Genomic DNA, 24,876 nt, shown 5'->3' on the forward strand with positions numbered 1-24,876 from the left:
TTGTCTTGGTTGTGCCAAAGGTCTGCTGCTTCACTTTCTCTCCTGTCAGGCTATCCTGCAGCTGTCTTCAATGTCAGTGACAGCACAAAGTTGTGGGTCCACCACACTTCTTCCCACAAAGAAAGAGAAATAACCGTGACAGCAAAAGCCTCTGGGTGTTTTCCATTTGCCCATCATTGGTAGAGCGCATCAGATTTCTTTCCCTTTCTTCTTTTTTCACCTTTGCACTTTGATTCATTAAAGTCTTCAGGGAGAATGACTCCAACGACTCATTTGCAGTTCAGGTCTCCACATACGTGCATTGGTCAAGGGGTTCTCACTGAGCGTTAGAACCCAGTTAACAGAACTTCAGGTTCTGGTTCAGAAATGGTTTGCCCAAACCTTCCCCATTTCAGGCTTTCCCTGTCCTAGACCACAAATTCCTTGACCAATTGCTGGTCCAGGCCCAGGAATTAACTACAGGCTGTTTAGCAGACATCAGCATATACAACTTTGATGGAGAAGTGGATCCCCCAGCCTGGAAAGCTGTCCAACATCTAGAGAGATGGTGTTTTTTTCAAGAGAGAGAAAAGCAGAGGTTCAGTATCTGCTGTGTTTTCAACAATGAAATAATAAAAATTATTAATACAGTTGCAGCAAAAAATTAGTCATATTGTCAGTACGAAAAGACAAGCAACTGCTAGCTTGACATCTGGCAGGACATCCACAGAGAACCCCAGAAAGCTCGTTTAAACCAGCCGCCCTGCTCCTGCCAATGCAGCAGTGTTGCCCTGTGCAGTACGCCGGTTGTCAGTGCACTCTTTACTTCGGGTTTTTTAGGATAACAGTGACATCAGAGGTAGAAAAAGCCTCGTAAACCACAGGAGCTTACCTCTTCCCAGAAGCATAGTGGTTTCCCTCATAAAAGAACAGCAGGTGTTTGAGCGTCACCGAGGGACTTGATTTTGACCACAAAGCCAAGAAAAAGCAAGTGTCTTTAGTAAATCTCAGCTTCTCAGTGACCTCTGATGGAGCAAATCTGCCAAGGCGAAATTGGCTGACTTTTAGGCCAAAGCCAATGATTTATCTGTGTTGGTTGGGCTCAAATCCTGGAGGCTTTATTGAGATTAGAAGGAAACTTACTCAGCAGAGAGCAAAGAAGCAGCCAAAATTTGGCCTTTCTGACAGCAGGGAGATGCGGCGCTGAGCTAGAAGGCTTTGGGAAGGGTGCGACAGAGCAGAGAAGGGGGTGCAGTGCCCAGAGCAGATCGGTGCGGTAGAGCTGTGCCCTGATCCCAGCTTTGCAGGGCTTGTGCCAAATTCCAGTCTTTTCCCTGTGTGAGCTTTGGTTAGGAGCAGTCCTGAGGAGTAAATGCAGAGGTGGGAGCTGTGCAGAGCTGGCTGCCTTATGGGAAGCAGCAAATCCCTGCAAAACTCCCAAGGCTGTGGCACTGGGTGAAATTTAAATGTGTGTGTGTGTGTGTGTCTGAGAGAGAGAGGGAGAGAAAGAATGCCTGGGAAGATGAAAAAGGTTGAAATGAGTCACTCTTCGCCTTTTTGTCTAATTTGGTAGGTACCACAGGGTGTGATGCTTCACTGCCTCCTTGCTGAGCAGCTCGTGCAGAGCCGGTTCCAGTGCAGTCAATGAAAGGACTTCTCTGGATCCAGCCCATATATGGTGCAAAATAAGGCAGAGGAAAGTCGGGCACAGAGACGCGCTGGCTGCAGGCGCTTCTGCCGTGCGCTGAGCGCGGGAGGCGGGATGATTTTCTGTTGGGCAAAGATTTTATAGCTTGTGACACACGCTCAAAACTGGAGGCATTTCAGTGGCTTCCTCAACTTAAAACTGGCGTTCTAAAATGGCATTTGACACTTTATATTAACTTAAGCGCAGCCACGGTACAGTAACAGCGTCCGATGGATCACAAGCCGAATAAATACCTCCTGGGGAGCAGAGCTCCCACAACGCGGGGATGGAAAAGCAGGCTGAGCCTTAGCCAGCAAGGCCCCACAGCAGGGGAGGGGAGGACAAGGATGTTGCGGAAGGGTTTTCGCGAGAGAGGTGCTGGGCGCTGCCTCCATCAGCGGGGCGTTACTCCCTCAGCGGGGCACTACTCCCACAGCGGGCTTTGCTCCCTCAGCGGGCGTTACTCCCTCAGCGGGCGTTACTCCCTCAGCGAGCATTGCTCCCTCAGCAGGCCTTACTCCCTCAGCGGGCATTACTTCCTCAGCGGGCATTACTCCCTCAGCAGGGTGTTGCTCCCTCAGCGGGTGTTGCTCCCTCAGCAGGGTGTTGCTCCCCCAGCGGGGCATTACTCTCTCAGCAGGCATTACTCCCTCAGAGGGGCGTTACTCCCTCAGCGGGCATTACTCCCTCAGAGGGGTGTTACTCCCTCAGCGGGCTTTGCTCCCTCAGCGGGCGTTACTCCCTCAGCGGGCTTTGCTCCCTCAGCGGGCGTTACTCCCTCAGCGAGCATTGCTCCCTCAGCGGGCCTTACTCCCTCAGAGGGTCGTTACTCCCTCAGCGGGCATTACTCCCTCAGAGGGTCGTTACTCCCTCAGCGGGCATTACTCCCTCAGAGGGGCGTTACTCCCTCAGCGGGCATTACTCCCTCAGAGGGGCGTTACTCCCTCAGCGGGCCTTACTCCCTCAGAGGGGCGTTACTCCCTCAGCGGGCATTACTCCCTCAGAGGGGCGTTACTCCCTCAGCGGGCATTACTCCCTCAGAGGGTCCTTACTCCCTCAGCGGGCATTACTCCCTCAGAGGGTCGTTACTCCCTCAGCGGGCATTACTTCCTCAGCGGGCATTACTCCCTCAGCAGGGTGTTGCTCCCTCAGCGGGTGTTGCTCCCTCAGCAGAGTGTTGCTCCCTCAGCGGGTGTTGCTCCCTCAGCGGGGCATTACTCTCTCAGCAGGCATTACTCCCTCAGAGGGGCGTTACTCCCTCAGCGGGCATTACTCCCTCAGAGGGGTGTTACTCCCTCAGCGGGCTTTGCTCCCTCAGCGGGCGTTACTCCCTCAGCGGGCATTACTCCCTCAGCGGGCGTTACTCCCTCAGCGAGCATTGCTCCCTCAGCGGGCCTTACTCCCTCAGAGGGTCGTTACTCCCTCAGCGGGCATTACTCCCTCAGAGGGTCCTTACTCCCTCAGCGGGCATTACTCCCTCAGAGGGGCGTTACTCCCTCAGCGGGCGTGACTCCCTCAGAGGGGCGTTGCTCCCTTAGCGGGCGTTGCTCCCTCAGCGGGGCGTTGGTTTCCCGCCGCGGAGCAACTTGGCGGGAGGCGCCAAGAGCCCGGCAGGGGGCGCCGCAGGGCAGCGGCGCTGGGGCGAGGGCGGGGCGGGGGCGCCCCGAGGGCGGGGCCTGGCGGGGCCGGGCCGGGCCGGCGGCGGGAGCGGCTCGCAGAGCCCCGCGGCGAGGAGGCAGCTGCGCAGCGCCGGCGGCTCGGGGGTCACCGCGGCCCCGACCCCGCGTCCCGGGCAAGATGTGGCGGCGCTGGGAAGCGGGATGGGACGAGAAGAGGGAGCTGCAGGAGCTCAACTCCCGGCTGCGGGTCTTCGTGTCCCGCGTGCGGGAGCTGGAGGAGGAGAACCGCTTTCTGGCGCGGGAGCTGGCGGAGCTGCGGGAGCAGGAGCTGATCGGGCTCCGGGTGCCCGAGCAGGAGCTGGCCTGGTTGCGGATGCAGCTGGAGGAGCTGAGTCGGGCCAAGCTGGAAGCGGAGCTGGAGCGGGACGGGCTGCGGCGGGAGCTGGAGCAGCTGCAGCTGCTGGGCGCCGAGGTGCTGGCGATGCGGCGCCGCCTGGAGCCCGAGCTGGCCGGGCAGCGGGAGCTGCTGGAGCGGCTGCGGGGCGAGTGCGTCGCCTTGGAGGAGCTGCTGCTGCAGCTGCGGGCCGAACACGGGCACCTGGCGGAGCGGCAGCGGCGGGAGGCGGTGGAGATGCGGGAGCTGCGGATGGACCTGGCCGCCTTGCCGCCCCCCTTGGCCGGGCTGAGCCTGGAGGAGCTGGAGGACACCTACGAGATGCTGCTCAGCCAGAGCTGCCGGGAGACCCTCCTGCGCTACCAGGAGCAGATCCAGGTGCTGCAGGAGCAGGAGGCGCAGCGGAGCCGGGAGAGCCTGGAGCTGCTGCGGGAGGAGAGCCGGCAGTGCCGCCAGCACCTGGAGGACCTCCACCGCCAGGGCCGGGAGCTGTGCGGGCTCCGGGAGCGGCTGGAGCGGGAGCTGCTCGCCTTGCAGGACCGCCACGGCGCCGAGGTGGAGGAGTACCAGGTGCGTGGCAGTGCCCCGCCGCCGCGTCGCGTCGGCCCCTGGCCGGTGTCCCCCTGCCCCCGGGCCTCTCCCAGCCCTCTTCACCGGGACTCTCCAGCCGTGCCGCTTCCTTCCCGCCCTCGGTGCTTGTTTTGGTGCTCCTCTGAGTCTCCTTCTGTGCTCCCACCCGCTTTTTCCCTTCGGTTCTGGCCTATCGTGAGATGTGAGCCCGACTTCCCATGACCCTGGCACTCCGCTCCCTTAGGCTAACTCCCCGTCCCTCCTGTTCCCTCTGCTGCGGGAACTGCCTAAACCCCTCCAAGGCTCCCTCTGACTGCACGGGCCAGGGCTTCCTTGCCCCGCTTTGCCTCCCTGCAGTAAGATTTCCCCAGGCTGGAAGGGGAGGTGGCCCAGCAAGAGCTTGTTGCTGCTGAGCCCTTTTCTTGGGGGAGCAGGGAGTCCCTCTGAGACCCACTGCTCTGTTTGGGGAGAGTTGGGTGTGAAGGGTGGGGATCAAAAGGGAGACGGTGACCCTGAGGACATCTTCCTGGTGACAGGTGCTCCCTTCCCAACCTGCTCTCGGCAAGTACCCAAGAGCATGGAGCTGGCACGGAGGCTTGCCAGGGCTCCTGCTCAGGTTGGCATGAGCACATGGGACGTGGAGCGGTCCCTGGGAGCAGATGAACCCAGTCTCCATGTGGTGGGACACAAAGCCTCCCTTCTAGCCTGAGACTCGAGGTTGACCTGTTGCGATCAGAGAAATTATCTGAATTTTCTTCCTGCTTTACACACGCTCCTGCATACCTTGAGCCTAGAGAAAAGCTTGTGGGCCCCAGCGTAGTTAAGGAAACTTTTAGTTGTTTAAAGGCAGGAAGACTCATTACTGTGCTACAGGCAGTGAGCAGAGTGGGAATTTTTTGAGATAGAACTTTAATGACGTAGGTGACTGGTATCTGTTTGAGGTGGATGTTTGGTGTTGTTAAACAGAGGGTTATAGCATCTGTAGCTGAGAATTTGCTTGCTGTCAAAATCGCGTTTGGTATGATGACGTATCATCACCCTGTGTGTGTGAACAGGTCAGCAAATGCCGGAACAGCAAAATATCAGTTCATCCAATTTAGAGCGGAGAGCACGTATTAGATCATCCAGACCATTGATCGATTTCCTAAGGGCAACATTTCTTTTGTTTATTGTTAGACCTTTTATTAGCACTCTGCTGGAGCTTGGCTGAACCCCGTGGGTTGATGATCACGTTGTGTCCAGCAGCCCTGGTAGATTGTGGAGATGCTGGCAACTGGGAAAGGACTGGGACTTGTTGCTGTGTGTCTGGTTTTTGTACATGGCTAGATTGTTTGCAAGTTGCATAGTTTGCAGATGCTGCGAACTAAGGCAGATTAGGTATGTAAGAAGTAACCAGAAAGGCTTTTGACTTTTAAATCAATTTGTTTTTCATTTTTAATAGGACAATTCATTCTTCCAATCACATATGTAAACATTTCCAAAGCTTTAGAAGGAGATGTTATATGTAAATCTCTCAATAATTAAATCTATCCATCGGTCAAAGCCAGGTGAAAATGTAAAGAAGAAGAAAAAAAAAAACCTCTTCATTTTTTTCCTGTTTTTTAAGGAGTATAAGTTTATATAAATGTACATAAGCCTACTAATATTTAAAGTTACTTCGTTTTCCAAAATATGTCCTCCTTGCTGTCTATGTTTGCTATTAGGGACTTAGAATGAAAATTTCATTCATCTTCAATCATTGTTGCTCAAATTGAAAACCTTTAAATATGGTGTTGTTTTAATAAGAGCATTTTGTATAGCTCACTATCTGTGCTACAAGTTTTTCTTCCAAAGCCAGTTAGAATGGGTGTGTTCAGATAGCTAACTCTTTCTTTCAACTCAGCAAGGTGGTTTTATAGCAGTGTGTTGTCTCCGTATCTGGTTGTATTTTTAAAGAATTTTATTCAGAACAGCAAGTGGAGACAGAGCAACCTGTTGTAGAAGTCAGATAATCAAAATCAATGCATGCCCTTGAACTGTCCCGATTCAATACGCAAAAATGGATTGTTATTTTGATACCAAGATGACAAACTTCTCATGAGCATTTGGCGTGCTTTGGATTTTACAGGAACTATAGCTTCAAATCTTAGTAATACAAGAAGAGGGGGAAAAAAAATGTGCTTTGATAGCCAACCTGAAAACATGTGAGCTGTCTTACCTTTGAATATATATCTAGAAAATATTTAGATTCTGGTGAAAATTTTATCATAAGGTTTACAACTTCTGAACAATTTCATATTTAAAATGTTTGGTTTCTAATGAGAAAGGCCTTTTCCAAGTGGCCAGTCTACTGTACATGAGAAATAAAATATCTTTTGCTCACAGCCAGGAAGAAAAATTATAGAATGTGTAGAAGTAGCTGTTTCAGGTTTTGTTCTTGTGATCAAAGCTTTTTTTCCCTCCCTCATTGTTTCTTTTATTGGTGAAAGTATGTTCAGCATTGATTTTAAACTACTCTTTAAAGAGCATCTATTCCATGCTTATTTATTGCAAAGTGTCACATAGAAATGATATGTATGTACAGATTTAAGTCAAGTGATTATTGTTCATTGCAGCTGCAATGGCAATTAGATTTATTCATATTTTCCATATATCATCCAGTCGCCTTATATGTCCATCTTTGCCTCCTGCACTGTCCTTATCCTCACTAAAGCTTTCAGCAATGTTAAATAGAAATACATATTTGGACTTGCAATTTAGCTGAACCAGGCAAGCTGTAAATCATACATTGTTTGGAAAACTTTCACTGGTCCTGGGTGCTAAAGGGATGAACTCAGTAGGTCACTTACTTGATAATTTTAGCTGTGTGCTGTGACAAGACTTAAGCAAAAACTCTCAGTGATTTGAGAAAGCCCTGTATTTTTTGGATGTAAAAATGGCCATGGCTCATCCTGCTGCTTTGAAACAAGGCAGATATTTTTCACTAATACAGTGGGTTTAGGATCGGTTCCTGCGTCAGCGTTGTGAGCTCCAGAGAAGAAGGAAACATCTTGTCAAATGAACATATAATATCAATATGTCAAGTGCATTTTTTTGTGTACCAGTTTCTAGCCAGCTAAGAGCAGAGTGGCAGTTCGTCCCCTGCTGAGCCACTGAATGAGCTATGGGATCAGTAAATAGTACCAGATGGAAAGGGCTGGAGCCTGGAATTCTCTCTTTATTCCCTGAGTAGGTGCAGCTTGGACAACCCGTGTACATTCTTTTCCCCCTACTGCCCTTCTAAAATTTCCCACTGCTGCCTGGAAAGGAACATCTGAAGGGTGAGGAAATCACTTCTATTCAGTTACTCAGTTCTAGCAGGACATGACTGGGATTTGGGGGGGCACAGGATTGATGTGGTCAAGAAATAAATCTTTCCAAGGAAGTCCTGTGCGAAGCAAACACAGCTGCAGCAATACAGGTTACCTTTTGCAAAATGGAAGTTTGTCGGCTTGCCATCTCCTGAACTTTGCCAAAGTGGTTTGTGTACTTTTTGGCATGCTTGGAAACAGGACTTAAGACCAATTGTCCTCTGCATTATGTTTAAGCATCAGTGACTGGAGGGCTAGACGGGTGGCTGTCTGCCATCCAGTCTATACAATGCCTGCTGCTGTTGGAATGAATTCCTTTGGAACTATTACACAGCTGGCTGAGTTATGTAGCCCCTTATGGTAATCATTAACTCAAACTTCTGGATCCCGAGCGCTTTCCAAATCCAGTGGGTAGAATCTAGGTGGCTTTTCAAACACTGACTACAGAACTTGGGGGGTAAGGGACTGAAGTTCCTATGTCTTTAGGTAAGTGTGAATATTCCCAGTCTTTCAGAGCTCTATACGCTCTGTAGTCCAGTGTACAGATTACCTGTGTAGATTCTTCTGGGACTGCAGCAAGACCTGTGCATTATGAAGCTCTCTTTAACATATGCATGCACATAGAATCATAGAATGGTTTGGGTTGGAAGGGACCCTAAAGATCATCTAGTTACAAGCCCCCTGCCATGGGAAGGGACACCTTCCACTAGACCAGGTTGCTCAAAGCCCCGTCCAACCTGGCCTTGAACACTTCCAGGGATGGGGCATCCACAGCTTCTCTGGGCAACGTGTTCCAGTGCTACACCACCCTCATAGTGAAGAACTTCTTCCTTATATGTAGTCTAAATCTACCCTCTTTCAGTTTAAAGCCATTACCCCTTGTCCTGTCACTATGTGCCCTTGTAAAAAGTCCCTCTCCAGCTTTCTTGTAGGCCCCCTTCAGATACTGGAAGGCTGCAATAACGTCTCCCCAGCGCCTTCTCTTCTCCAGGCTGAACAACCCTGACTCTCTCAGCCTGTCTCTATAGGAGAGGTGCTCCAGCTCTCTGATCATCTTCATGGCCCTCCTCTGGACTCGCTCCAACAGGTCCGTGTCCTTCTTATGTTGGGGGCCCCAGAGCTGAATGCAGTACTCCAGGTGGGGTCTCATGAGAGTGGAGTAGAGGGGGAGAATCACCTCCCTTGAGCTGCTGGTCACCCTTCTTTTGATGCAGCCCAGGATATGGTTGGCTTTCTGGGCTGCAAGTCCAGCTTCTCATCATCCAACAACTCCAAGTCCTTCTCCTCAGGGCTGCTCTAGATCCATTCTCCCCCCAGCCTGTATTTGTGCTTGGGATTGCCCCAACCCACATGCAAGACCTTGCACTTGGCCTTGTTGAACTTCATGAGCTTCATACGGGCCCACCTCTCGAGCCTGTTAAGGTCCCTCTGGATGGCATCTCTTCCCTCCAGCATGTTGACCGCACCACGCAGCTTGGTGTCGTCGGCAAACTTGCTGAGGGTGCGCTCAATCCCATTGTCCATGTTGCCGACAAAGATGTTAAACCGAGCCGGTCCCAATACCGACTCCTGATGAACGCCACTTGTCACTGGTCTCCACTTGGACATGGAGCCATTGACTGCAACTCTTTTGAGTGCGACCATCCAGCCAATTCCTTATCCATTGAGTGGTCTATCCGTCAAATCCACGTCTCTCCAATCTAGAGACAAGGATGTTGTGCGGGACGGTGTCAAGTCCAGATAGATGACGTCAGTTGCTCTTCCCTTATCCACCAATGCTGTAACCCTGTCATAGAAGGCCACCAAATTTGTCAGGCACGACTTGCCCTTAGTGAAACCATGTTAGCTGTTGCCGATCACCTCCTTATTTTCCATGTGCTTTAGCATAGTTTCCAGGATGATCTGCTCCATGATCTTGCCAGGCACAGAGGTGAGACTGACCGGCCTGTAGTTCCCCTGGAACTAACAGAGAGAGATATACCCACATGTGTATGAAGATACAGGCAGCTTCCTTCATAAAGCTCTCTTTTTTTTTTTTTTTTTTTTAAAAAAAACAAACCTAAAAGTAAAAAAAAGACGACTATTAATCTTTGAAATGCCAGCATTTTATATTTTTAGTTCTTAAACCTTACTTCTGCCTAGCGTATCGTACTGGCATTAACCAATCTGGGGAGTCCCCTGCTGTATCTTCATTTTTATGCTATTGCTCATGCTGTGACACTTGAACACTTGCTGCATATAAATTATGTATTTTGAATTTTTTAAAACTAGACTATCAGTTTCTTGATTTTCCAGATTGTATTGCAAAATATTTTTAGGATGCAATCTAAAACATGCTCTCATGAATTCCCGTTCAGTGTTGTACATGTGTATGAGAGAGATTTTGCTCTGTAAAGGACAGTTCATTGTCCGTGCATAGTACAGAGTGATGTGAACAAAACAGAATCAGGCCTTTGCTGAGATTTAATTTCTGTCTTCCCAGCCCCCAGAACAAAGTGTAATCTATAGCATTTCGGTTAGCATCAACCTGCTGGCTGTGGAGGATTGATCTGGGTTAGTAGAATCTATCCACAGCGAGGAAACCATTAAGAGCTGCACTGAACAGCTAACACTGATACTTTTAGTTCCAAGTCTGTACTGAACAAGCTCCTCTCAATTATCAGGGGAGGGCTTATTTTCTGGAAGATGGCCATTTGCCCTTCATGTGAGACGGTAACACCAGTGATTAAAGCACTTGCTTTCTGCAATGTTCTTTTCAAGAGCATAAGAGTCAGTTGTCTTTGTCTAAATCAAATCTTAATGTTCTGTTGTGTAAGTCTTCATTGCTTTTTCTGTTGTGTACAGTTATTCAGTATTTAATCTTCCATTTAGTATTTCAGAGTATGTTCAAATTTAGATAATTTTGGACTGCAGTATTTTTCTGCTCATCAGTCCCTCTCTCTGTTTCCAAAACTTGTTAAAGAAAGACGGGCAGGCCTTACCTACTGTCTCATCAGTGCTGCTGCTCTCAAGTGATTTGTGGGTGTCATATAAACTACACACACCCACCTATGAAGGTACGAAGTTGTATTTCATTATCAAGATGAAAATGAGCAATCCCTTCTATATCTTCTGAATAGCAGTTACAACAAAGCTGGGTGGACTATGAAGCAGGTGTCCAAATATTGTAGAAAACTTAGCTCGAAGGAAACGCTGGAGGTTCATCCTTCACCTTCTAGGCACTATGAATATCTCCAGATGCTAGAATACAAAAACTGATTTGGACCCACATGTCTATGGAACTGAAAATACTAATAAAGACAAGTAGGCCAGGTTCTCATGGCAAAGCAATTGCCGAAATTCCCGATCTCAAGTATGATTTAAGCATGTAAATCTTTGCTCTTAAAAAGACAAAATGAGTCACATTTAAGTCACGTTTATAAAGGAGTGTATTTTCCTTGCTATGTATACTTGATGACTTTTGTACTGGGCATCTGAATGGGTTTTACTGAAATATTCAACTAACTTAGTGAGGCATAAAATGAAATCTTAGCATAAAACTCTGCTTCAGTAACAATGTATTTCAGATTGAATATGGGGAGCTGATTTGTTCTGGTTTTTGAAGTGATGGAACATATTGATTTATTGTTCTTTCAGATTTTTTTTGTAATTAAAAGTTTTAGGTTATTAGGCATTCAAGTGTACAGATTTTTATGTTAGTTTAAAACTAAAAATCAGTATTTCTGTTTAGAGGATAATCGACACCCTAGAAGAAGAAAAGCAGTTCCTGACGATGTCAATCACAGACTACCTGAAGGACTATCAAGAACTACTGCAGGTGAAAGCAGGCCTCATCCTTGAAATTGAAACCTACAGGTAAGAATTGCGGTCACACTAAATTGTCTAATCCGAGGATAATTTAAATCCCTTTTCATAGATACGTGAGCCCCATTCATGCTCTTTCCAGCATTTAAAATACAGACAGCTACTTTTAGAGTCTCAGATCAAGACTCCTTGTATGTATTGCAGTTTGTTAAATAGAGTGAATGGACCCCTAATACCAGTTTTTAGCTTGCTGTTGGTTTGTTTTGTGACACGGGTCACCATACCATTCTGTGTTGACTGTGCTGTCTGTGAAAGGAAGATAACATGCCTTCAGAAGGCTGCTGATACGTGTGGAGTTAGACGTCTGAGATCTCTGGGAAAACTGTAAGAATAGTAAAATACTGTTATTCATTAGTAACGCTGGTAAGAATTACCACTGGGCAGAGGTGACTGGAATTTGATCACTCAAGCAAAACTATCTCTAGTAGTAATTCATTCTATTCCTCTGTCCCCAGAACAACATGTTAGAGAAGCCAATATAATCCATAGGAATCCTAATAACTTTGTACAAATATAGTGATATGTAAGAAACCTTCTTAGTTCTGGTCAAGTTGATATCAAATTGATGTGAATTGTTGACGCAATATTTGATTATGAGCTGAGGAGCCACTATCCCTAAATTGAAATCAATAAAACATGAGGCAGTGTAGATGCCATCTGTCAACTTAGATGGCACATTTCATGGTTTAAATATGTCGATTAGCGTCCACCTGCAGCATCAATAGAAGTAGTGAGCTCCCTATTCTTTTTTCAGTTGTAGTATAGTGGGAAGATAACAGAAAAGTCTGTTTGAATAAATCCTGGCTTTCTCCATCCTTTGTTTGTTATGGAAACATGTTTGGACCAAGCGTGAGACATCAGCAAACAACATCTCTGTTAATGAATCTTCAGTACTGTATATCTCTCTAGCCTCTTAGGAGCTGTGGGGTTGAAAAGCCAGAGTAATTCTCCTGTCTGGAGAATCATGATGTATCAGTTGGCACATGGTATAAAAATGATTCAGAAGGAAAAAAACCCAACAACCCCAAACCCATGAACTGGAGGAAGATACTACTTTATTGTAAAGATCATGTTTTTTTTCTACAGCTAGCACAAGATGTTAAATAAATCTCATTGAGATATTGATCTTCAAATACAGAGAAGTGCAATTCTTACTGAGCAACGTAATAATTTGCAAAAAATTAACGTCAGCCTACTTTCATATCCTTTTTAAGGAGTATGCCTCAGTCATTAGCTCATCTATATTGTGTGCATTATTCATATTCAACCTGCGTAAAAAGTGGTATTACCAGTTATATAGGATACATGCTCTGTGTCCTAAAGCGTTAACACTGTATCTTAAGTGTGTAACGTTGCTATGAACCAATAAGCATCGAAGTGTGGATAAAGATGGCACCAGCTGAATTATGGGTGAGTATGTAGACTAAAGCAATCCACTGATAAATTTGAAATTTAATTCTAGTTGCATAACTGAAAATACGAGAAGCTTGAAAGAGTATCTTCTGAGTAGCTTGATAACAGACTAGTGAGCAAAGGATGTCTGTAGTCCATCAAAGAGCAAAAACGGTCTTTTCAAGATGCCTCGAGTACTGTGTGCTATGAGGTACAGACCAAGGCCGACTTCTGGACAAGATGAAATTGCAGTCAATAGGTGAGCTAGAGTATCTGCATGTTTGTTGGTGGAGTGGGATCCCTGCGATCCTTGGAAAGCCAGTAGTGTCTGGAACATTACTAGTAGAAGAGAAACTGTGGAAATGGTAGCCAGTTGTGATCCTTATCTGTGTGTGTTAATTCTGTTAACTTTGCTAAAACATGTAATTCTTCTAAATCATATCCTAGCTCTGATGTTGACTTTTACTGCTGTCACTTAAACTTTCTCCCTCGGTTTATTCATCTGCAAAGGGCGATTAGCGCTTTCACAGTAAACAGAATTATCAGAATTGTTTTGATGATTAGTATTCATCCAGAAGTAGGAATGATAATGCCCAGATATTTAGTTGTTTGGACATGCTCTTAGCTAAGTGAACCATCAGTGCTTCTGCTCTGTAAAACCTTGTAAGCCCATTAAATTCTGGAACTTCTCTGGAGGTCGTATCACTGATTATCTGAGCATTATTGGTTTGTCTAAGGATTCCCTGCCCTTGTTAATGAAAGGAGAACAATTCAGCATCACCTGCAGCATGTGTTTGTTGTTAAGAAGCTCCTTAACCTGTAGGGTTTCTTTACCTGATTGTAGCGAATGCAACTTGTATCACTGATGGAGTTGGCAAGGCAGACTTCAGTGGACAAATGAGCATTTACCTACTGAAAAAGATCTACAGATGAAAACAGAGAAATGGGCCTTGCTACAGATCAGAAAGCATGCTATCTCATGCCTGCAAACAAAATTCCTTTAAAATATCAGAAGCTGAAAAGTGATTCTTTTGATTTGTGTTTTTACATTTATGCAGTTTTACCTATTCTGCTCTTCTTATTATTCTCCTTTCGCTTAAGAAAATACGCCTTCCCTACTGTATGCCTTTATCAACACTGCTGTGGAAAGGAATCAGTATGAATCCAGTTAGTAAGCTGTTTAGTAAAAGAATTCTGGACTACTCATCTATGTACTTTTTCAAATCCTGTTCCTCTCCCAGGTCTTTTTATCTGTGATAACCAGGGCATGTGAAGCCATCTTCAGTTTGTTTTCATGAAAGATGCTGGTGTATACCCTTGCTTGTGCATATTGGAAACGAAAGGCACCGATTCACACTTAGTTCAGTGTCCTGAACTTTTCATTGAGAAGTTTCCATGAGGGCCTTGGCACCTCCTCTCCTCCTGGCTTTATAGGTTAAGGGTGAGGTGTCTGATCTACATCTTGGAGCTTTCTTTGTACCTCCCACCCTGTATTTTCTCTTTGTTTTACAACTCCTACAGGTCTTGTTTTAAAGCCAGTTCTTTCCATTAGTCAACACTGATCCTGGAATGGCAAGAAGGATCATTGTTGGAAGGAACACCTTTCCCCAAGGACCAAGTGTACTTCCTCTCTGATTCTGCTCGCCTTTCCTGCTCTGGGAGCTGAGGCTCACTCAGGAAGTGAAATATATGTCTTATGTGGCTTTATGAACTTATACCTCATGGGAATCTTCGTTCCCAATCCTTTTTCACCACTGTTGAAGTAAATATTTATCAAGTGTCTTGCAGTTTTGTTCTGTGTTCTTGGAACCCTGCAAAACAACAACTACTTAGACTATGCTTAAGTTTTATTTTCAGAGAGAAATGGTGAATTATTCACTGTGTAAGACTATTAATTTTAAAAGGCGATAGAAAATCTGCCTAGGATCAGAATTACTATCAAGCCTTTCTCCTCAGCTAAGAGAAGCTTCTTCTCTTCAAATAGCAGAGGCTGCCCAGAGCCTCTGCCATAGGTTAAGTAGTTTTTCTGTGCGCTCTAAAATATGTTGTTGTTGAAGGATGGAAGATTTTACTTTGATATCCTAGTGTCATGCAAATGTTCTGTTCTAGGTTACCACCTTGCATTTTGAAGCAGCGGAGGCTACAAAGCTTTTTTTTCTCTTTTTTTTTTTCCTTTTTTTCTTTTCTTGTCATGGTCATTGACAGGATCTCTTAATACACTTGTCAGGCATACTTTCCAATCCTCCTTCGGTTGGTTTCCTCCAGCACTTCTTCACACCAGCTGATAAGTCCTATTCCTGTATTTGTTTTATTTTGAGAACATTCTGAGTTTTCTACACCCAGGGAATTTAACATGAAGTCAGTTACCTGCTGTTCTTCACACAGTCCTTGTCCTCCCATCCTGTGGTGGAAAAAAGATGTGGAGTGGCCTTTATCCCTGAAAATGCTTCCTCCATTCCACTTCCTGGAGGGTTTTTTTTTTTTTTTTGGCAACTCCTTACCCAATACCCAGGATAGAGAGGATGAATTTTTATGGCCTGCTGGCTAACTGCCCCCATCTGAGATTTTGGGTTTCTGTAGTTGAAGCAAAGTCATTGCTGTTGTGAATGACCATGGTAACGTTGGCACTGCATCCTTTTGTTTTCTGTAACTTCTCTCTCCCCACCTCAACCAGTTTATCTCATCCACCTGCTTTCATGGACTAGTTATTTCTGTTGTTATCCAGCACACTGCAGGGCTTCAGGCTGACAAGCATGTTGCTGCTAACTTTAGATAAATGACCTTAATAATGAGATGAGTTAAAGGTGCAGTTGGAATACTTTCTGGCAACAGTTAAACTAAGTATTAACACAATGAGTATATATGTCATGGATCTGATTTCCAGGAAGTAGTTGACATGGTACATTTTTTAGAAGAGTGCTACTTGGAGAGATGTTTTTTGTTATTAGTGTGGATACCTAAGAGCTCATACAGTTGAGATTAACATCCTATTCTTTAGGCAGTTTAAGTTTAAAAGCAGACGTCACCACAAAGAGGTTATAGTTTAAATTATTAGTATTAGGAAAGCTTGCAAAGGAACAGAGAAGCAAAATGACTTGCATCAACTGAAGCTATGGCCAAGCTGAGGAACATAACCCGTGTTTGCTGGCTTCCAAGCCAGTGCTCAGTACGTTACACTACAGTTTCTCATGCTAGTTTATTAAGCCAAAGTCAGTTTAACATTTTCTTGTTTATCTGGTAAGATCGAGGACATAAATATTATGAACTGTGTCCAGTAAAACACTGATTCATTGCCCAGTTTTATAGAGGTTTCATGAAGCTTTGCCTCTCATTTTAAAATACAACATATTTTCAGTAGTAATCTTTCAAATCCAGCTTTTCTGTGTGCTGTTGCCCTTTGCCATATACAGTTACCTCTTGGAACTTATTTTTAGTGACTTCATACGTTGCTGCAGCAACTGAACAACTGTTGTTTTAACAGCAGCCAGAAATCCTTAGTCAAACTACCCACATTCCTAGTTTCCTTCATCATGGTTAACACTTTCACTGCCAGCTCCTTGATATGTTTCTGAAACGTCATCACCAGCTTCTCTAGCGCGTGTCTATCAGAGCAATTTGTTTGGCACTCGTTAGCTTCATCAGATCAGATGTTTGGTCTTGGGAACATTCTCCGCATGCGTTGAAGTCGTCTATTCCTATAAAGCCTCTCTTAGCATTGAGGAAGATAAATTGCTTTTACTTTTGGTTTTATTGACTAACAAAATAGAAGTAAAGGTGTGCATCTGAGCCTGTTTTAAGGGGGAAGTGACCTGTAAATATGTTAGATAATTCTAACCTGGCTTTTCTTCTGAATCTAGGCAAATCCATGATTGCAAAGAAAACCTTACTAATGATATTTTGCTGATGTAGCATTGTCCTATTGAATCTACAGGCAGTCAAAAACGAAAAGAACCATAAAATGTCCAAAGGGATCAGTCATGTGACTTGTGAAATCTACAGGTGACATTTAAAATGCTTGCTTTGATAATTTTGACAGAAATGCCCAGCAAATGTGTTTATACCACAATCCTAAATAGCTTTCAACTCCCCTCCTAGGGAGTCAGAAGCCTTGGCTATCATAATCCTCCAGCCTTACTCTTAACAACTTTCATGTTGCAGCTGTATGTTATCAATGCAAAACATCTGGCATTTCCAAAACTGGAAGTGATGAAATGGTTATCTCACTAGTAGAAGTGAATATAAAAACACCAAAGTTACTGTACTGATTATAACATTCCGTTGCCTATTGAAAGAACCTGCCATAGAATTTCTAGGCTGTTGTATCAGAATGCTGCAGTTGGGCACTTTTTTGTGCCCACACTTTTTTGTGCAGCACACATAGCTTGTGCTGCAAAAGTAGAAAAGGGACAAACTGCTTTTTTTTTTGAAAAACAGCTAGACATATTTTATGTCAGACAGTACAAGCATATGGACAGCAGGAGGAAAGGAAAGCACACAAAGATTTCCAGAGAATTTATCAGGAATTCTGAGACTCAGTCTTACTGGATAACCATCTCTAAAACTTTTAAGACTGAATAAGATCACCCTAATAGCTACTTGTTGTCTTTGGAAGAAGCCAACAGTTCTGTTTTATTTTTTTAGAGCAGCTGAGTAATTCTAGAGAATGCACTTAGTCTTCCCCCCACCTCCCCAAGAGGACAAAAGTATGCTGTGTGCCTATTTGAATATTCTTAATGCAGAGCAATTACTCCTGAAAATGTTTTGCCCCTCAGTTGTGCTAATCTCTGTGGGAAATGTACCTCTGGAGTATTTTCCACCACTGTAGAAAGGAGAAAATGTAGGGTAGTATGCAGGAATAGAACAAGCCTGTGGCTGCTGTCGGATGGGTCTTGAGGTAGTGTGGTCCTTGTACGTGCATGCTGTATAGGGAACAAAGTTTGGCATAAAGGAAGGATAGCCAGTGTTGTCAAGCAATCAGCTGGGTATAATGTCCTCAAGAACAGCTAATATGTGTCACCAGCATAGAAGAGGCAACTCAAAGAGACTCCATTCTGTGTGTCAGCACGCCAAGACTAGGTAGTAGACAAAATTATGAAGCAGATTATCAACAGGTGCCTGCTTCTGCTATTTGCTTGTAGTGATATGATTTCCATAATGTAAAGGTAAGCAAATTGGTGTCCTGTCCATTTCTCATCAATTGCTGCTGATGTCTTGGTTGGTCAACAAGATGAAGCCTTGACCACAATAGTCCTGTGGAAGTGCAGGCTTCCTGGAACTATGGAAGCTGTTAGAGAGTCACTGCAAAAAAGAATGAATGGAAGGCTGAGGAACAGAGGGGACAAACAGAGATGTCATTAAAAGAAACTAAGCAGTTTCTGTCACAAAGAATTTTCCTAGTCCTTTGTCGTAAACTATGTTGTGATTTCCGATTGAATAGGAACCAAGAATAGTTACTTTAATACTGTAAGTTGTTTCCTCCAGCATTGGCCAGTGTTTGACAGCAGAAGTAATACTTTCCTTCAATTTTCATTTGAAAAGGATAGAACTTACAAATTGTGGCTGTAACAGTTCCCTCATATATTACAGTGCAACAACACCTTTAGTACTACATTGCCAGCATGAAAACTGCTGACTATTTGCTTGCAAATATTTTTTTCATTTTTGCCTTTTCTTTATAAAACATCTCCATGTGTTTCTCTGAGAAAGTTTTACTGAATATCTGTTAAGTTTTGTGTGGCTTTGTTTTCTCCTAACTCTGTTCCAGATCATCATTCTGGAAAAATTTGCTAGCTTGTTTGATTCCATAGTGGAAATCGGTGGATCTTGTCCATATCAGGAAGCAGTATATTGACTAATGTGGAAGATTTGATCTAAAACTGTATTGTGTCTGCTGCTGTCACCTACTGTAAGATTATTGCACTGTTCTCACGAACTGGACTCTGCAAACTAAGAGTCTGGAAGATGCTAAGGATTTCTCATTCCCAGTAATATAAATATGGGGTGTGAAAAACGTTCAGGATCTGACCAAACTGCAGGATAATTGTTTCAGTCTCTAAGACTTAGAAATGTTAAATATTATGATTATTCTTCCCAGTATTTTAATGGAATGCATTTTTACGTGTTTTGCAGAGCTTTGTTAGAAGGGGAAAGCAACCAGTGGATTATTACATGGAGAGATCAGCATGCAGGGAAATTGCCGCAAGGTAAAAAATGAATATTAAAAAATGAACGTTGAATGAAATTAAATATAACTGGAAACTCTTGTGTTATAGTATTCCTGAAGAATACTTTTTGAGTGTATTGCCAAGTCAATATTGAATTGGTTTTGAGTGTTAATATTTTATATCAACACAGTGCTATTCTATATGAGATAATTTATAAAATCATGATTCAAGTGGAGAAGGTAAGTAGGGAGTGATGTTTCATAGCTCTAATAGTGCAAGAACTGTTGGATGCCCATAGGTCTTAAGAGAGTTTTGAAGTATAAAGCAAGAGGTGTTTAACAAAACATGTAGTTAAAACCATGGAATTCATCATCATGAGGCATTGTGAGTGTTAAAAAGTTTATGTGGGTTTAAAGAGAAATTTTAGCAGAGTAATGAAAGAAAAATCAAAGATTTACTAAACATAAAGATACCATTTCTATCTTAGGAGCTGCAAATCTCTGGAGGCTGTGAGAGTATACCAGGGAAGTATTACTATTTACTTGCCCTGTTCTTATACTCTTCCCGATGTATCTGCTGTTGATGACTGTAAACAGGATACTAGATAAGATGGACCTTCGATCTGACTGCTATGGCCATTGTTATTAATAACAGAATTAATCTCAATAATACTCCAGTGTGTGGTCTTAAAATCATCAGACTATCATAAACAGTAGTCCCAGAAGAGATTTGAAGGCTGTGTCTGTAGTAGTAAATTAAACATACTAGGGCCTAGGCTGAAACGCTCGCATAGACTTGCCTATGCTGTTAAATTGTTAGCACTGTTCCTGGCATGGTTTTGATCTGGACTAGCCAGTACTTTTGCAATGCTCAGGCATATTCAGTGATTACCACAGAGTGGGAAACGCTACCAAAAGTCAGGGGAGATGTGGCTAGGTTTTTAGGAGTAGGAGATTTGAGTTGTGCGGTGCTGGTTGGTCTTAGAGCCAGACAGTGATTCCTGTTACATTTTATGAAATTGTATAGATATAGCCTAAAAGTTTCTTCATTTCTGTCCCTTGGTGTACCTTGTTGTATCTTGTGACTATGAAGGGTTGTATTTGTGTTTTCAATTTCCAGTATGTGGTGGCAGGTATGCCATTAATTCTCAACAGGAACTGAGAAACTTCAGGCCACTTTGACTAATGAAGCAAAAAAACCAAGCCTAGGATATTACTATACATTATTTAATAAGAAGTTGTAAATGCAAATGAATATTAATATAAATATGAAAGGTATAATTCTTAAGTGAATGTCATAATACCCAGTAGCTCACAACAGGTAAAATTAGCAAGAATTTGCAACTTAGTAAAAAGCTTTGCTTTCAGTTTCAGTATAATTTATGCATAGATTTAATTGTCATGCAAAACCTCCAGGAATGCCTGTACAAAGTTGCACTGAAAATGAAGCCATTATTTCTTTCAAAAATTTAGTATAAAATTTCTTAGTGCATGCCCTCTATTTTATATTATTTTAATGTTTGGTTACCTATGCTCTTTTTGCAGATATTATAAACACTTCATATAACTACACTGATATTTACTCTACTTATCAAGAAAGAAATAGAAATAAAGCTTCACCAGCTCTCAGGATCACTGATAGAAGACATAGAATGCCAGTGACAAATACTAGCAGTTCTGCACGTTATTCAGTTCAATCAACACAGGCTGGATCACAGACAACACCTAGTGGAAGAGCTTTTGGAAGAGATGTACTTGGTTCAATATATCGCCCTTCAACAACTGTTACAAGAGATGAAAGGATTGTAACAGACCACAAAGAATTAAGAGCATTTACTCCAGCCTACAGTAGCTGGGAAAAAACTGATATGCAGCAAAAGACAATTCCAGAAAGAAAGAAAACAGAAGTTACAACTTCATCCACAGTATCTTTTTCAAAAGAATCAGCACACACTGAAAGATCAGACAAGGACCACAAGCCTGACACAAAGCCAGGGATTTCTGAAAATACAAGAACAAAACCAAGCTTCACTAGATTTCCAACTTATGAGCTGAATACCAATTTTAAACCATCTAAATATGAAGAAACCATAACTGAAACTCAGACCACACTAAAAGAAAAAAGAGGAGGCAGCAAACCAACTGAAGAGAAAAAATCTCTGCTGACAGAAAAAGATAAGCTAGAGAAACAAACAAAGGAGGAGAAAAAGATAACAGATGAGAAACCTTTTATAGGAGAAAGAAGTGTTGATTTTGGAAGGAAGACTGAGCAGAAAAAATATATCCGCGAGGAAGTCATTAACCAGAAGTTAACAGGGAGTGATATTTCTAATGCAAGAACTTTGAAAAGCGAATCAACCAAGAAAGATGCAAATGTGACCTTGGAATCAAGAAGCAAAGAAGTCATTGAGATGCCTATCAGTCTTGAAATGCCTGCTCCCGACAAAGAATCTCACAGTAATAAAGAAATAAGGTTACAAGGTTTTAAAACTTCCATAGGAAGAGAAACAGATGACCGTGTAACTAAGCCTGCTGAAATTCACAAAGTGAGTATTTCAGAAGCAGAATCCAGTCTGAAAGATGAAGAGGTAATTAGTGATAGAAATCATAAAATAGGAACTCTGACAACTGAAAATATAGCAGAGAATATTGTTGCTGACATTCTTAAAAGTTTTACGCAGTCTTCTAGCTCACAAATATCAACAGACACGAAAGTGACCTATTTTAATAAGAAAGAACAACCAGATGATGGGAGAATGAAGACTGAGATCACAGTGCAATCTCAAGTTCAGGAAGACATAGATATTTCTGATGAAGCTGATGTAGGGGGTCTATCAAACCAGGATGTTAGAAAAGTAGTTCGAGAGGGTGTTGAGGGAACTCCTTCCAAAGAGGAGATAGAAGATATAGTACATCATGGCCTGAAAGGAAATGAGGGCAGAAAGAACATGTCTGTTAATGTTGAGATTGTAGAGGAGCCGCTAGATTATGCCGCTGATGAAAGGACTGATTTTTCAACACCTTTTGAAGTAGAGGAAGTGGAAGATACGTTCCCTGAGAGAGAGAGGCATTATGGTGACGAGGAGGAACAAGACGTAACATTCACTTACGCAGATGTTAAAAAGAAGAAACAACGGCATGAGAGTTTCACTCATGTGGAAGAAGTAACTGAGGAAGATGACTCACCTATTGAACAAAAATATTTTGTATCTGTTCCTGATGATCATCCTATTATTAATGAAAAAGATGATGACTCGGTATACGGGCAAATTCATATAGAAGAAGAATCAACTATTAAATATTCTTGGCAAGATGAATTTTTGCAAGGCACACAAAGTAAGAGAGATGAAGGTGTATGCTCTCCAGAAGAAACATATCAAGTGGTAGGAGAGGAAGCAAGTGCCCATATTTTAAAAGAGCATCCTGAAGGTGAAACATCCCATGTTGAATCCATTGTTATTGAAAAAGAAATTAAAATTCCCCATGAATTTCAGACATCAATAAAAGGGCTTTTATCAAAGGAAACAAAGGACCCTAAACATCAACTGAAGGAAGCCTTGGAGCAGTTGGAGGGCAGTCTCCCAGAAAGTGTGAAAGAGGAGCTGTCTGCATTAACAAAAGAAAATCAAGCTGACTCTAGCACCTTAGAATTTGATATCAAAAAAGTTGATCAAACAGAGGAGGGTGGCTTGGTGACGATTGTTGCTGAAGTCAATCTGTCACAGACCCTTAATACTGATGAATTCGATGTAGCTCAGCTTGGTGAAGTAATTGCAAGTGAGAAGGAGAAGGCGACATTGCACTCCCTGAAAAAAGAAAACTCGGAGAGAGTTGTTGATGGTAGAAACAATATAGAAGTAGATGTTTCTTCCCGCAGTGATAAATACACTCCTTCGGCTGATCAGGAAATCTATAACTCATCCGCAATGAGGAGGAGTGGTGGCACAAGGTATCATACCACTGAAAAAGTTATTTATGACGGTTCAGTTTTGGAAACTGCAGATTTTGGAGAAGTCTCTCACTCACCACAATCAACTGATGAGACCAAATCCATAAGGCATATTAAGGTTGGTCCAGCAGAGGTTCAGAGATTTGAGCAGATCGTATATGAAGGGCCTGGTTCTGAAATGCTGGAACTCAGTGCTACAGAAGATCTTGTTCAGACAGAAGGATCGTCAGAGTTTAGCCGATCTGTGAAGCATTTTAAACTGGGTCCTAAAGAAATCCAAACCACAGAAGAAATGATTTATACAGGCCCTATTACTACAACTGTAGAAGAGATTGATTCTGGAAATCTTTCCCAGAAATTTTCAACAGACTTCAACAAGTCCACAAGACACGTCACAGTAGGATCAAGGCAAGTAACTGAAGACGTCTCTTTTGAAGGGCCTGTTTCAGACTCTTCGGAGCTCAATAGCTCAGGTAACTTTGCTCAGACAGAAGGATCCATGGACGTCAGCAGATCAATAAGGCACTTTAGATTAGGTCCAAAAGAGATTCATACCGAGCAAGTTATCTTTGAAGGACCAATCTCTGGTAAAGTAGAGGTCAGTGACACTAGAGACTTCTCACAGACAGAAAGTTCAGTCAGACACATTCAGTTGGGTCCCCAAGAGTTTATGACAGCTGAAAAAATCATCTACCACGGGCCCGTCTCTAAGCACACAGAAATCAGTGAACTGGAAGACCAGACTCTTTCAGAAGGCTCAATAAAGCATGTAAGACTAGGTCAAGTGGGAGTTAAAACCACTGAACAAATCATATATCAGGGCTCCCTTTCTGAAACTTCAGAGCTCATTAACAAAGAAGGACATCTTTCAGAGAGTGAAGGAAGCTCAGATATCAATAGATCTTTCAGGCACATTAAAATAAGTCCTGCAGAAACTCATGCTGAGCAAATAATCTTTACAAGACCTATTTCTGAAACGCTGGAAGATCTTTCACAAACAGAAGAGTCATCTGAGAGCAATAGGTCTGTAAAGCATATTAAAGTAGGATCCAAGGAAACAGCTTTTACTTTTCAAATGGATGTTTCCAATATGGGTGGAATACCTACAGTAAAAAGTGGAGAACAGCAAGCAACAATGCTTATATCCAATAAGCAAGACCCTTCTGTTAGTCAGTCAGAGATTGTAGTTGAAAGTGACCAGACTGTAGAAAATGAAAATAAAAGAGGCGGCTATGTTCTCTCCAGTTTTTCTCAAGATCATGATGAAAAGGTAATGGAAAAGTCATTTTTTGATAAAACTGTACAGTTGCAAAGAATGGTAGACCAAAGATCAGTTATTTCTGATGAAAAGAAAGTTGCTCTTCTCTATCTGGACCATGAGGAGGAAGATGATGATGATAATGATGGACAGTGGTTCTGAATGGACTCTTTAATGAAGTCTACTTACTGTTTATACAGATTTTTGATTATCCTTTTTTTAAAAAAGAGAAAAAAAGGGATGGGGAAACACTCACACTATCTAAATTATTAATAGTGGACTGAGAAGTATTGAATCTAAGCCTCTACCTATTCAGCACACATTTTACTTTATTGGAAATTTTATTTTTGGGAGAACTCATGCTATTAATATGTTTTTTCTCAGAGACCTGTGTCCAATAATTTTAGATTTTTCCACCCACAGAGACAGGAATTTGCTACTGGGGCATTCAAAGGATTATATTTTTTGTTTGTTTTATAGCAGGTCAATTAATAAGTGTGTGCTTGAATAGGACTTTTCCATATTATTATTTTTTAAATACTGTATTGTACTTGGTTACTAAAATGTTCAGCAATTCTATTTAAATCTCAAGCTACTAATATAAGAAAACGTAAGACTAATGAGGTAGATAGCTGATTTTCAGTTGCATTTCTGTGTACTTATATGCAATAC

At 43.1% G+C, this 24,876-nt stretch overlaps 1 protein-coding gene across 1 annotated transcript; it reads left to right on the forward strand.

Annotated features, from left to right (window-relative positions):
* Nucleotides 1-3,463: 3,463 nt before the first annotated feature.
* Nucleotides 3,464-24,373, forward strand: SYNM (synemin). Its single transcript, XM_059823996.1, has 4 exons — nt 3,464-4,249; nt 11,309-11,433; nt 18,964-19,037; nt 20,543-24,373. Exons 1-4 carry the CDS (start codon nt 3,464-3,466, stop codon nt 24,364-24,366), a joined length of 4,809 nt encoding a protein of 1,602 aa, XP_059679979.1. The 3' UTR covers nt 24,367-24,373.
* Nucleotides 24,374-24,876: the final 503 nt, after the last annotated feature.

The sequence above is a fragment of the Gavia stellata genome, chromosome 13, assembly GCF_030936135.1.
Source record: "Gavia stellata isolate bGavSte3 chromosome 13, bGavSte3.hap2, whole genome shotgun sequence".
Lineage (NCBI taxonomy): Eukaryota > Metazoa > Chordata > Aves > Gaviiformes > Gaviidae > Gavia > Gavia stellata.

Bases quoted from the DNA above. Each gene is read 5' to 3' on its own strand.
- SYNM (XM_059823996.1), top strand. From the start codon at position 3,464: ATGTGGCGGCGCTGGGAAGCGGGATGGGACGAGAAGAGGGAGCTGCAG. The intron at 4,250-11,308 runs GTGCGTGGCAGT...ATTTCTGTTTAG, and splicing joins CCGAGGTGGAGGAGTACCAG to AGGATAATCGACACCCTAGA. The intron at 11,434-18,963 runs GTAAGAATTGCG...CGTGTTTTGCAG, and splicing joins CTTGAAATTGAAACCTACAG to AGCTTTGTTAGAAGGGGAAA.